The sequence below is a fragment of the Rana temporaria genome, chromosome 5 (assembly GCF_905171775.1).
Source record: "Rana temporaria chromosome 5, aRanTem1.1, whole genome shotgun sequence".
Classification (NCBI taxonomy): domain Eukaryota; kingdom Metazoa; phylum Chordata; class Amphibia; order Anura; family Ranidae; genus Rana; species Rana temporaria.
In genome coordinates, this window is record NC_053493.1 from 412,245,413 (window position 1) to 412,257,544 (window position 12,132).

The 12,132-nt window shown below is 47.8% G+C and overlaps 2 protein-coding genes across 2 annotated transcripts; both read right to left on the minus strand.

Annotated features, from left to right (window-relative positions):
- Positions 1 to 5,332: 5,332 nt before the first annotated feature.
- LOC120941353 (forkhead activin signal transducer 3-like) lies at positions 5,333 to 8,394 on the minus strand. Its single transcript, XM_040354690.1, has 3 exons — positions 8,359 to 8,394; positions 8,136 to 8,240; positions 5,333 to 6,243 (listed from the first exon to the last, which is right to left on the minus strand). Exons 1-3 carry the CDS (start codon positions 8,392 to 8,394, stop codon positions 5,575 to 5,577), a joined length of 810 nt encoding a protein of 269 aa, XP_040210624.1. The 3' UTR covers positions 5,333 to 5,574.
- Positions 8,395 to 10,011: 1,617 nt separating this feature from the next.
- LOC120941578 (forkhead activin signal transducer 3-like) lies at positions 10,012 to 10,702 on the minus strand. The gene has a single exon (XM_040355059.1). The coding sequence runs from the start codon at positions 10,391 to 10,393 to the stop codon at positions 10,094 to 10,096; it is 300 nt and encodes a 99-aa protein (XP_040210993.1). The 5' UTR covers positions 10,394 to 10,702; the 3' UTR covers positions 10,012 to 10,093.
- Between the last annotated feature and the right edge of the window lie 1,430 nt (positions 10,703 to 12,132).

A 12,132-nucleotide genomic window follows, 5' to 3' on the forward strand; every position in this document is an offset into this window, starting at 1 on the left:
GGCTCCCAGATTCCGATAAGCCCCCGCCCACAGACCCCGACAACCAACGGCCAGGGTTGTCGGGAAGAGGCCCTGTCCTCATCAACATGGGGGCAGGGTGCTGTGGGGGGGCCGCAGTGCGCCCCCTGCCCCATAGCACCTACCTCCCCATGTTGAGGGCATGCGGCCTGGCACGGTTAAGGAGGGGGGGTGCTCGCTTGTCCCCACCCCCTTTCCTGACCGGCCGGGCTGCTGCTCGGATATGGGTCTGGTATGGATTTTGGGGGGACCCCCACGCAATTTTTTCGGCGTAGGCGGGTTCCCCTTTAAATCCTCACCAGACCAATGGGCCTGGTATGCTCTTGGAGGGGAACCCATGCCGTTTTTTTTTTTTTAAATTTGGCGTGGAGTTCCCCCTCAAGATCAGTAGAATACAAGTCGCATACTAAAGTCGGAGCGTGCAAGACTGCGTTCCGACTTTGATCCTACTTCAATGATGTTCAATGGAGTGAAGTAGGATCAAAGTCGGACCAAAGTAGTACAGGGAGCGTTTGCAAAGTCGGACCGACATGTGTCAGACCAGTTAAGACGGCTCCCATAGGGAAAAAATTGCTTTTTACACGTCATGCGACATGAGCTCCCAATGTCGAAGCGTATGTCGGACTAGTGTGAACCCGGCCTCAAAGAACAAGTCAGACTATCACAAAGTCGGATCAAAGTAGTATCCTGTTCATGACAGTTGGATGGATATATAACCAATGTAGGACAGATGTTGCAGAGCAAAGTAGGAAGTCGTACTGCTGTGTGTAGTATAGTGCAAACCCAGCCTCAGGGAAATGCTCTTTCACCCTATCACCCATACTGACTGCACCCGCCATCTCCAGTAAAGACAATAGTTAGGCATGCACTGGTTAAGCCTGTTATCCTGCTGGTTAGTGTTACTTACACTCAGGGGTCAAGTCCTGGGGAAAAAAGTGTGGGAACTCCCACCCAAGATCCACTCCCCCACCAAAAAAAAAAAAAATTATACGCTCATATGCATAATTACTAATCCGCATGTTTTTTTTTTCGATCTACTGTACCTTAGTAATCCTTTATGCTACTGACCACGTCCTGTATATGGATTCATCGGGTAGTGTGCGGGTATTCCGTCACTTCCTCAATGCCCTATGTTATCGCGGGATTTAGAAAGAAGCAAGTTCTTTCTAAATCCCACGATAACTCGTGGCAGACCTCCGCAATGTCTCCTGGGAACAATGACAAAAGCTCCCAGGAGACATTGCGGCATCAAGGAAGTGACGGAATACCTGCACACTACCCGATGAATCCATATACAGGAAGCGGCCAGAATCATAAAGGATTACTAAGGTTCGCCTGCCCCTGACAGTGACTCGAGCTGGGCATCGCCGCTTAGTGAAGGATTGGCTCGGGCAGGTCGGCTGCTCTTGGCTGCTCTAGTCCTGCAAAAGGAACTGAGTTCCTGCTGTGAAAAAAGTGCAGGAACTCCGTTTCCACGCGTTCCCGCAGGACTTGAGCCCTGCTTACACTGCTGTATCCTCTGCAGTGTATTAACCACTTAAGGACTGGAAGACTTTCCCCAAAATATGACCAGGCAATTTTTTGCGATTCGGCACTGCGTCGCTATAACTGACAATTGCGCTGTCGTGCGACGCTGTACCCAAAAATTTACATATTTTTTTCCTCACAAATAGAGCTTTCTTTTGGTGTTATTTGATCACCTCTGCAGTGTTAATTTTTTGTGCTATAAACAAAAAAAATTGTGACAATTTAAAAAAATATATATATATTTTATTTTTTACTTTTTGCTATAATACATATCCCAAAAAAAATAATAAAAATAAACAAAAAACGAATTTCCTCATCATTTTAGGCCAATATGTATTCTTCTACATATTTTTGGTCAGGAATACGTCAGCGAGTCCTCGCATGGACGTGTAAGCACAATCCTTCCCGCCTCGGTGGGTCGGTATGGCTGGGCATTCCTGGGGTGAGGGGGTCCTCCTATCCTTTTTTTTTCTGCTCTCTGTCATGTTTTCCTCTGTTGCCACTGTGGACCTGTGGGGGGCTCCTTTTCCCACCAGAGGACGGTGGGGTGTCTGGGCCTGTGTATTTCTGTGGGGGTGTGTTTGACTCAGAAAGGCCTCATTAGGCTTTCTCATCTTCTACGCGGCGTTCTGCTGCCATTTTGGTGGCGCCGGCGCCATTTTTTTGTAGTCTGCTGTTATCATTGTGAAATCCCATTGGCTGGTCATTTTGTTGTGGTCGCGCTATGGCGCAGCTTACTATTGCGGTTGGCCATTTTGCTGTGGCTGTGCCCTGCTCTATCTGAGGCGTCCGGCGGCCATTTTGGAAGTGGTTTTGGCCTCTAGTGCTGGTTTCTACAGCGCGCAGCACAGATCTCCTTATGATTTTACCTCACAGCTTTACCTCACAGCTTTTTTCCTCACACACATGCTGTGTTCTGAGGGTGCTCCTGTGGTTGGTAAGTCACCTGGGTAACCCCCGGTCAGCGCAGCAAGGAGGGTGGGCTTTATTCAGGTCTGAATGGGTCCCTGAGAGCTGTCTTATGGAGTCAGTGTCTGGTTCTTCTTCCCAAACATGCCAGAGGTGGCAGCTGGTGCTCCTGCACCTGCGGTTCTCATGGAAATGCTCTGACTCAGACCAGGACCTGGCTGTGGCTCAGGTCCCTGGTTCGGTGTTGTCTGTGGAAGTGGACCAGGACCTTCCTTGTGAGGAAGACTCCTCACTTGGGTCAGTACTAGACTGGGCACTTGTCAGAGCGCTTATTAATGCTGTAAGGGACTCCCTTAGGACCCTTTCACACGGGGCGGATCAGTAATGATCTGCCTCCGTGTGTCCGTAAGCTCAGCGGGGATCGCTCCGTATATCCCCGCTGAGCCGGCGGCTGACAGGGCCGGTGGTAAGGGGACCCCTTTGAGGAGAAACTCTTGAAAAAATGGGCTTCTCCTCTGGTAGTGGAGTTACATAAGACGACAACTCTCCCTGTAGAAGGGACCCCTGCCTTCAAGTACCATACTGATAGGAGGTCCGAGGCACTGACCCGCTCCATGTTTGCCATGCTGGGGTCTGCATTGCGGTCTATTGTGGCTGTAACCCTGGTGTCTCAGACACTCACTGAATGGGCAAAGGTTTTGCACCAGACTGTGGAGGAGCACAAACACCCTCCTGAAGTTATTAGGCTGGTGGATCAGCTGGTCCAGGGCCTTGTATATGTCTGTGCTGCTACACTGACCCTTGATATCCAGAGTTTCTGTTTCGGCGGTGGTTTTGCGCCGCCTGATTTGGCTGAAATGCTGGTCTGCTGACCAAGCATCCACAAAAAACCCTGGCAGAATTACTCTTCAAGGGTGGGAGGCTATTTGGTACCTTACTGGATGACATTTTCAAGGATGTCACTGGGGGTACGAGCACTCTCCTCCCTTAGTCCACCAGGAGGAAGGAGCCCCGCCATTAGCCGGGTCCTTCTTTTCCCACTCCGAAGCAGTATTTTCGTCAGTCATGGCCCTCGGGTAAACCCTCCCAGGCCGACAAAGGCTCTGCTGGGGGACAGAAACGTCCCTGGGTGCATAAGCCAAACAAACCGGCACCAAGATCCCCCAATGCATTAAGTCTTTCCCCCACCTGACTCATGGGTGGGGGGACATTCCGGGCGTGCAAAACTGGCAGGCGGACTACATGAAGCTGTATTTTCGTCAGTCAGGGCCCGCGGGTAAACCCTCCCAGGCCGACAAAGGCTCTGCTGGGGGACAGAAACGTCCCTGGGTGCGTAAGCCAAACAAACCGGCACCAAAATCCGCCAATGCATGAAGTCTTTCCCCCGCCTGACTCATGGGTGGGGGGATGGCTTTGCAGGTTCACAGCTTGGTGGACCTCCCTGCGCTCCGACCAGTGGGTCTGCGGGGTGATCTCTTTGGGGTACAAGATAGAGTTTCTTTCCTCTCCACCAAACAGATTCTTTCCCTCAAGACTCTCTCCCCTTCCGGCTCGTCGGTCTACCCTGTTAGGGGCAGTGCAGGACTTGCTAAGTTGCAGGGTAATTTTACCCATTCTGCAGGATGAGAGGTTTCAGGGGTTTTAATTGAATCTGTTTGTGGTCCCGAAGAAGGGCGGGTTCCGTCCAATTTTGGACCTCAAAGCCCTAAATGCCTTTGTGAGAGTAAGGCAGTTCCGCATGGAATCCATTCGTTTGGTGGTAGCTGCGCTCCGTCCCGGGGGACCTTCTGGCGTCCTTGGACATTGATTTGAACCTTAGGCTTGAAATAGGTCCGTATTGTCTGAAATAAGTACTCTCAGCACCCATTAGAAAACATCAGTTGTGGACTAAACTGTGATTGTGTATGTTGGCTGTTGGATAGATACTCACTTAGGCCCCGTACAGACGACCGAACTGGTCCGCGGACCAGTTTCAGCAGACATGTTCGGTCGTCTGTACAGCCGAGCGGACAGGATTCCAGCATACATTTGCCCGCCGGGCCTTTTTCCAGCGGGCAAATATTTCCAAACTTGTTTAGAAACAGCCCGCTGGAATCCTGTCCGCTCGGACATGTTCGGTCGTCTGTACAGACCTACCGTACATGTCCGAGCGGCCGCCATCCCTCGCATGCGTCGAATGACTTTGACGCATGCGTGGAAGCATTGAACTGGCAGGGCTGCGCACGTCGCCGCGTCATCGTCGCGGCGACGGCACGGCCTCGTCGCCGCGTATCGAGTACGCGCGGATTTCTGTATGATGGTGAGTACAGCCATCATACAGAAATCCCCGGGCAGACATGTACGCTGAAAACGGTCCGGCGGACCGTTTTCATCGTACATGTTTGCCCGTGTGTACAAGGCCTAAGATACCTGTTTCTACAAGTTTTAGAGGGACTGTTCACCCAAAAGTGATATTTTAGTTATAGGTCACGTCATCCCCCGATGTCATATTTATCTTAGATATGGGCGCATTGAGATCTCTTGGCCAAAAAATCCCAACCTTTTTTCTTGTCCACTTGGGGGTTTTCGGTGTCCCTGCCCACCTTTTGGGTGTTCCAGCACCTTCTGCCACATTCTCCATAACATAAAATAAATAAAAAATGGTGGAGGGATGGTGGGAAGTTTGGAACCCCCTTATGAGGACAGCTGGTGTGTAGAGCTGGTGGATACAGGACCCTCTGAAGGAGCTCAACTTACCATCATTAGACAAATAGTGAAATGGCACATTTGGGTGGACTGGCCCCTTTTAGAACTATAGAGTAGATATATATTTTTTACAGAGTATATGATTAGTTCTAATCTTGATGCCCATGAAAGAATTGCAACACTGATGCCAAACTTCAGTAAAAAAAATATTCAAATGTATTTGAAGCGAATACAGATATGCAAGATACAAAATGATTGTGATATATACATGTGGTCCAATGCCTTTGGACTGTATGTCTTTTTTGGTGCCACCTCTGTTGAGCCACATGCCGAGTTGTGTGCCTGCTAACGTCATTGGGTAAGGCTTCAAGTGCGGCTAGTCCTTGGAACAAAAGTGAACAGCCCAGAACCAGCCTTGTCTCAACCCCCGACCAATCAGTAACTATTGGGTCTGTACCCTGGATACGCCCCACCTGGAGATAAATGCTGCCCATACATGCCAACTTCAGATAAATGCTGCCCATACATGTTTTGAGGTGACATGTAGCCCCCGTGTGGGGAACACATGGGGACGTCAAAGACCGTTGTATTGGGAGGGAAATCTGACAGGGAATTCCTGGCTTCAGAGGGTCTAGACACGGGAGACATTTGAGGTCTCAGATCCGCATAGGTGGAGCTTGAGTATGGGGAAGACATGTAGTTACAAAGAGAGAGTGAGGGGAAGTTGGAATAAAGCAGGAGAGGGTGTATGCTGGGAGGGGCCACCGCATTAGGGGCCACGCATTTTGAGTAAGATGTTGGAAGGTTCCACAAGATCATTGGGAACATTGAGGCGGGATGTACACTTGGGGACTGGGTTGGTACTGGGGACTGAGCCTCTGCTTCTCCTCTGACTTCAGTATTTTCATTTGAAAGATGAGGGTTATGAAAATCTAAAGGTCTGTAAGGCTGTCCATGTAGGATATAAGAAGCCAGGTCATGAGGGTAGGCTTCCTGCCGGGTGACCGCTGTATTCTGCAGCTTCATGGCTTCGGCGGGAATCCGGCTCACATCCACCGTCCAATAGTTGCCTTTAGCCTGCGGCTTCAGTGGATCTTTCAGGACCTACAAAGAGGGAGAAGACGTTAGAGGTGTAAGCCGGCACAGCAGATTCACACAAATCGATCAGAGGTCAGGAAAACAAAACAATGTGACCTATTTATAATGATTAGGAAAATAATTTTCCCAGATTTGTCCCTATTTTTCAAAAATTATATATTTTGTTTGGTTAAGATATGTAGAAAATTGGCAAATAATGAAAGTCTAACAGCGATGAAAATTGGTTTAACTAAAGTAAAACTCCAACCAGAACGCTCTTCTTTGCTTTATATAGAGATACAGAGATGTGGACAACTACACATACAGAGTGGATACAATAGTTGTTCTCTGGCTCTGTTTTTGTGTTTCTGGCATGAAGAATTTTCTTCGAAAACATTGATTGCAAATTAAGTTCCCTAAATTATGGGGATACAAAATAGGTTTGGAAATGCTCGAGAAGGTTTTGGATGGAGCTGGATGTCACTGTAGAGAATTGGGATTCTAGATGGGGTTAGAGTTGACTTGATGGCCTTGTAGGGGACAAGGTTTCTGGAGGAAACTGGGAGTAGATGAAAAGGCAAAGGGTGTTTCTAGGAGGCCTGGGGGCTTTTTAGGGACACTGTTGGAGGTTGGTGGCACTGCACTATTGGGGCAGGGGGGCACTGTGGGTCACTGTGGCAGGATGGGTGCCACTCTGGGAGGTTAAGGGATCTGTAGTTGGCTTGGGGTTTACTGTAGGCGATTGGAGGGCAGTGTGGGACACTGTTGAAGGTTGGTGGCACTTCACTATTGGGGGCAGGAGGGCTGTCTGGGGGGACTGTGAGAGATTGAGAGGCAGTGTGGACCACTGTGGGAGAATGGGTGGCACTCTGGGAGGTTAAGGGATCTGTAGTTCACTTGGGGTTTACTGTAGGAGATTGGAGGACACTGTGGAACACTGTTGAAGGTTGGTGGCACTGCACTATTGGGGGCAGGAGGGCTCTCAGGGGGTCTTTAAGAAGTTGAGGGGCACTGTGGACCACTGTGGGAGGAGGGGTGGCAATCTGGGAGAGTAAGGGATCTATAGCTGACTGGAAGCCAGGTAAGAGGGAGGCCACGGCAACAGCCTGGTGTTGAGAACCACTGGCCTAGAGAAATCTCATGAATCCCTATATTTATATTACATGTATGCATAAATCACACTGGATAGAAAAGCACAGACTTGGCCACTGATAATCTCTGCATGTGCCCAGCTCCAAATTATAGCTCAGTACACTCTCCTATTATTACATTATATTGTGTTGTGAGGACTATCCTGCAGGTTTAAAACCTTAAGACCCCTTTCACACTGGGGCGTTTTTCAGGCGCTTTGGCATTTAAAAAAAAAAAGCACCTGAAAGAAGCCTCATCTGCAATCCCAATGTGAAAGCCTGAGTGCTTTCAGAGCCCCTTCACACTGCCAGAGCCCGGAAAATGCTGGTAAAGCTCCGCTAAGACCCCTTTTCACACTGGGGCATTTTTCAGGCGCTTTGGCATTTAAAAAAAAGCACCTGAAAGAAGCCTCATCTGCAATCCCAATGTGAAAGCCTGAGTGCTTTCAGAGCCCCTTCACACTGCCAGAGCCCGAAAAATGCTGGTAAAGCTCCCCTAAGACCCCTTTTCACACTGGGGCATTTTTCAGGCGCTTTGGCATTAAAAAAAAGCGCCTCAATGGGAAGGGGTGCTTTAGGAGTGGTGTATTCAACACTCCTTAAGCGCTGTAAAGAAGCTGCTTGCTTCTTGTGAGCACTCGGGCTTTCACATTGGGATTGCAGATGAGGCGTCTTTCAGGTGCTTTACAGGCGCGTTTTTTAACGCTAAAGCGCCTGAAAAACTCCCCAGTGTGAAAGGGGCCTTAGAGCCACCGCCACCATCACATCCTAGGAGCACCAAGTCCTTACCTTTCGAAAGCAATCATTGGAGGAGAGGTTGTGTCGAACAGAGTCCTTCCATCCTTGATAATCCCCCTTGAAGAAAGGGAAGAGGGTGCTGATGTCATGGAGGATCTGCCAGGAAAAAAATATAGTTGTAGGTGAGCATGACCATAAGCCCCGATACATAATATCTCTTACATACAATAAGTAATACATTGCTCCATTTTCAGCTTTGACCTCACCAGGTGACCTCACTGTAGACCTCCTGAATATTCAAGGAGCCCATCTGTCCTACAATCAGGGCTTTTTTTCTCAGAGAATAGGTACAGAAACTCTTCCCTTCCGAGTCAACCCTTGATTCCACCCCTACCCACCTCTGAGCACCGTTCCCTGGTTCCATCCCTTACCAACCTCCCAGTACCACCCCTTTTAGAGAATGTAGAACCAAGTATCATTTTGTAGTGCTAAGTATTTTGTATGGAATTTGTTAATGATAACAAGAAAGGCAGTAAAATAGATCTAGCAGCAAAGGACACCCCAGCGACAATAGGTCCACCCCAACAACAATGGACTCCCAACCAGGGCCGCCGTTAGGAATCATGGGGCCCTGTACAGCCTACCTAATGCCCCCCCCCCCCCCCCACACACACACACACACACGACGGTATTCTATACAATATTTTCACAAAAAAATACATTATTAATGGACACAAATGCCACCCAGATTCCCCCTCCTTGTACAAATCTCCTCTGCCTGCACAATTCTCCCAATCCCTCCTATTAGCTCCGAATTCCCTCATCGGCTCCTGGTACACAATCACCCGCATCTCCCCTCCCAGCACAAATCTTCTTTCTTCAATCCCTCTCCTAGGACACATTCTCACAAATCCCTCCTCCTAGCACAACCCCCTCTCGGGTAGGGGAAGGAACTCAGTGGCGGCTGGCCAGGTTCATTATCCCTCCATGTCTCTCACCCAGCACCTAAAAGCCGGCAGGAGGGAGAGGGGGAGAAACCTGGGTGAGAGATATGGAGGGCATTTTTCTCCACCAACCCTCCTGCTGTTTGGGCCCCTCTGTGTGCCGGGGCCCCCTACAGGAGGGCTGGTGGTCCCCCCCTATCAGCGGCCCTGCTCCCAACAGCCAGTATCAATAGACCCTGCAGCAGCCAGCAACAATAGACCCCTCCTTCAACAGTAGATACCTTCCAGCAACGATTGACCCCCTGCAACGTAAGACCCACCCCCAGCAACAATAGATTCCCCAACAGCAACAGAAGACCTCCCAAGCAACAATAGACCCCCTTACCCCAGCAAACATAGATCTCCTCCAGCTGCAAAAGATTCCCCAGCAGCCAGCACCAATAGACCCTCCAGCACACCCCTGCACCCCTTGTCATTACATACATTCAGTTCTGGAGGTGCCGGAACTGCGTTCCCCCGCGTTACTGCTGAAAAAAAAGCCCTGCCTACAATACTTCTTAAATGAAGCATGTAGAAAGTGAAGTCAGGGTATAGACAGAACACTTTGTGCATGCTTGTATTGAACTGGGCAGGCAGATAGCACTTAGGTATTTTTTATGAATGTTTATATGATTTCATTTTTTTCCTCGTATTTTCTTCCCATATTGTGTTTTTTGGAAAAAAAAAGTTGGTATAACTGAACTGTTGTGAATAATATACCTAGTGGCAGCTTAAGGCTTATTGCGCCATACAAAGGCAACAAAAATCTGACCCACGTCATCAAAAAAAAAAAAGTTTTGGCTATAGATACTATTTTTATATATATATATATATATATATATATATATATATATATATATATATATATATATATATATATATATATATATATATATAAATTTGAGGTGGAAAAAAAATAAATCCTGGAATTCAGCATGTGGTCATCTGAGTTTTGTATGTTGCAGATATAACAGAGCCAGTCAGAAGCTTAAATTATATAAAAAAAATTACACACCCTTAGCTGCCCTAAAGCCCCAAGAAGCCCCATAATGGAAGGTTGGTTACCTGGGACAGTTTAAGTTTCCTCTCAGGGGATGTCTGGATGACCAAGGCGATCATGGCCAAGTAGGTGTAGGGTGGTTTGGCGTAGCGTTGATAATTCTTCTTCTTGCACTTCTTGTTGCGCTCATCAGTGGTATCGGGCTCTCTGGGGCCTCCATTGGCCTCCCCAGGAGAGTTCTCCGTGTCGGCCAGGATCCTCTCTATGCTGTGTGGCTCGGGGACTGGCTTGTAGAGGGGGTCCCAGAAATGTCGTGGGTAATCCATGGCTTGTCAGGTGTGTTGTGAGTGTGTGAGGGGGCAGCCAGGTATTCATAGTGCTGGGACCCCCACCCTGGGCTTTATAATGTAAATGCACCTGTGACCATAAGGGGCGACGCCTCCCTCACTGCAGAGGGCCCCTCTCCATCCATTCAATTAAGTTTATAAAAAGTTTCATGGTTGAGATGTTGGGGGGGATTGTTATGTATATGCTGTGTAGACTATATACTGATGGTGTGTATATAATTTACATATACTTACTTTTGTATATAGAATGTGTGGATACTTGTTGATATAGAGTTTTACTTTTTTGTATATCACATGCATCATTTAGATTTTTTACTAAGTGAAAAAACAAATAATTGTTATAAATGTTGAATTTTCGACGTTTTGTATAAAATTATAGACACAATTATCAAGCTCAGAATTACTTTTTGTGGCATAAATAGCCTATTTTAATGTTGCCTTTTAAAAAAATAAAAATGAAAAAGCTTTTTTATCCATCAAAATCAATCAAGGCTTCATTGTTTCAAATATTCATCGTCAGAATTTTCACTGTCAAAATAGTTTTATATTATTATTATATATATATTTTTTTATAATTCTATTTGTTTAATTCACTCATTTTGCATTTTGGTTTTATTTTTTAAACTTGGAAAGAGAAATTTTTGGGGGGAATTTTATAACTTAAAAGTATAACTAAAGGCAAAACTTTAGGGCCAGATTCTCAAAAGAGATACGACGGCGTAGCTCCAGATACGCCGTCGTATCTCTGAGTTGCACCGTCGTATCTATGCGCCTGATTCTTAGAATCAGTTACGCATTGATTTCCCTTAAGATCCGACAGGCGTAAGTCCCTTATGCCGTCGGATCGTAACTGCATATTTACGCTGGCCGCTAGGGGCGTGTACACTGATTTATGCGTCGAAATATGTAAATCAGCTAGATTATGCAAATTCACAAACGTACGCCCGGCCGACGCAGTACAGTTACGCCGTCTACGTTAGGCTTTTCCCGGCGTAAAGTTACCCCTGCTATATGGTGGCGTAAGTGCAGCGTACCAATGTTAAGTATGGCCGTCGGTCCCGCGACGAAATTTGAAAATTTTACGTCGTTTGCGTAACTCGTCCGTGAATGGGGCTGGACGTAATTTACGTTCACGTCAAAACCAATACATCCTTGCGGCGTATTAGGAGCAATGCACACTGGGAGATTTCCACGGACGGCGCATGCGCCGTTTGTGAAAAACGTCAATCACGTCGGGTCACAGAACATTAACATAAAACACGCACCCCTGACCCACATTTGAATTAGGCGGGCTTACGCCGGACGATTTACGCTACGCCGCCGCAACTTACGGAGCAAGTGCTTTGAGAATACAGCACTTGCCCGTCTAAGTTGCGGAGGCGTAACGTAAATCGGATACGTTACGCCCGCGAAAAGATACGCGGATGTATGAGAATCTGGCCCTTGGGGCCAGATTCACAGAAGAAGTACGCCGGAGTATCTACTGATACTCCAGCGTACTTTCAAATTTGCTGCGTTGTATCTTTAGTTTGAATCCTCAAACAAAGATACAACGGCTTCTGGCTTCGATCCGACAGGCGTACGGCTTCGTACGCCTTCGGGTCGTAGGTGTAATACTTCGGCGCCCGCTGGGTGGAGTTCGCGTCGTTTTCCGCGTCGGGTATGCTAATTAGCTTTTTCCAGCGATTCACGAAGGTACGCGCGGCCGTCGCATTCTC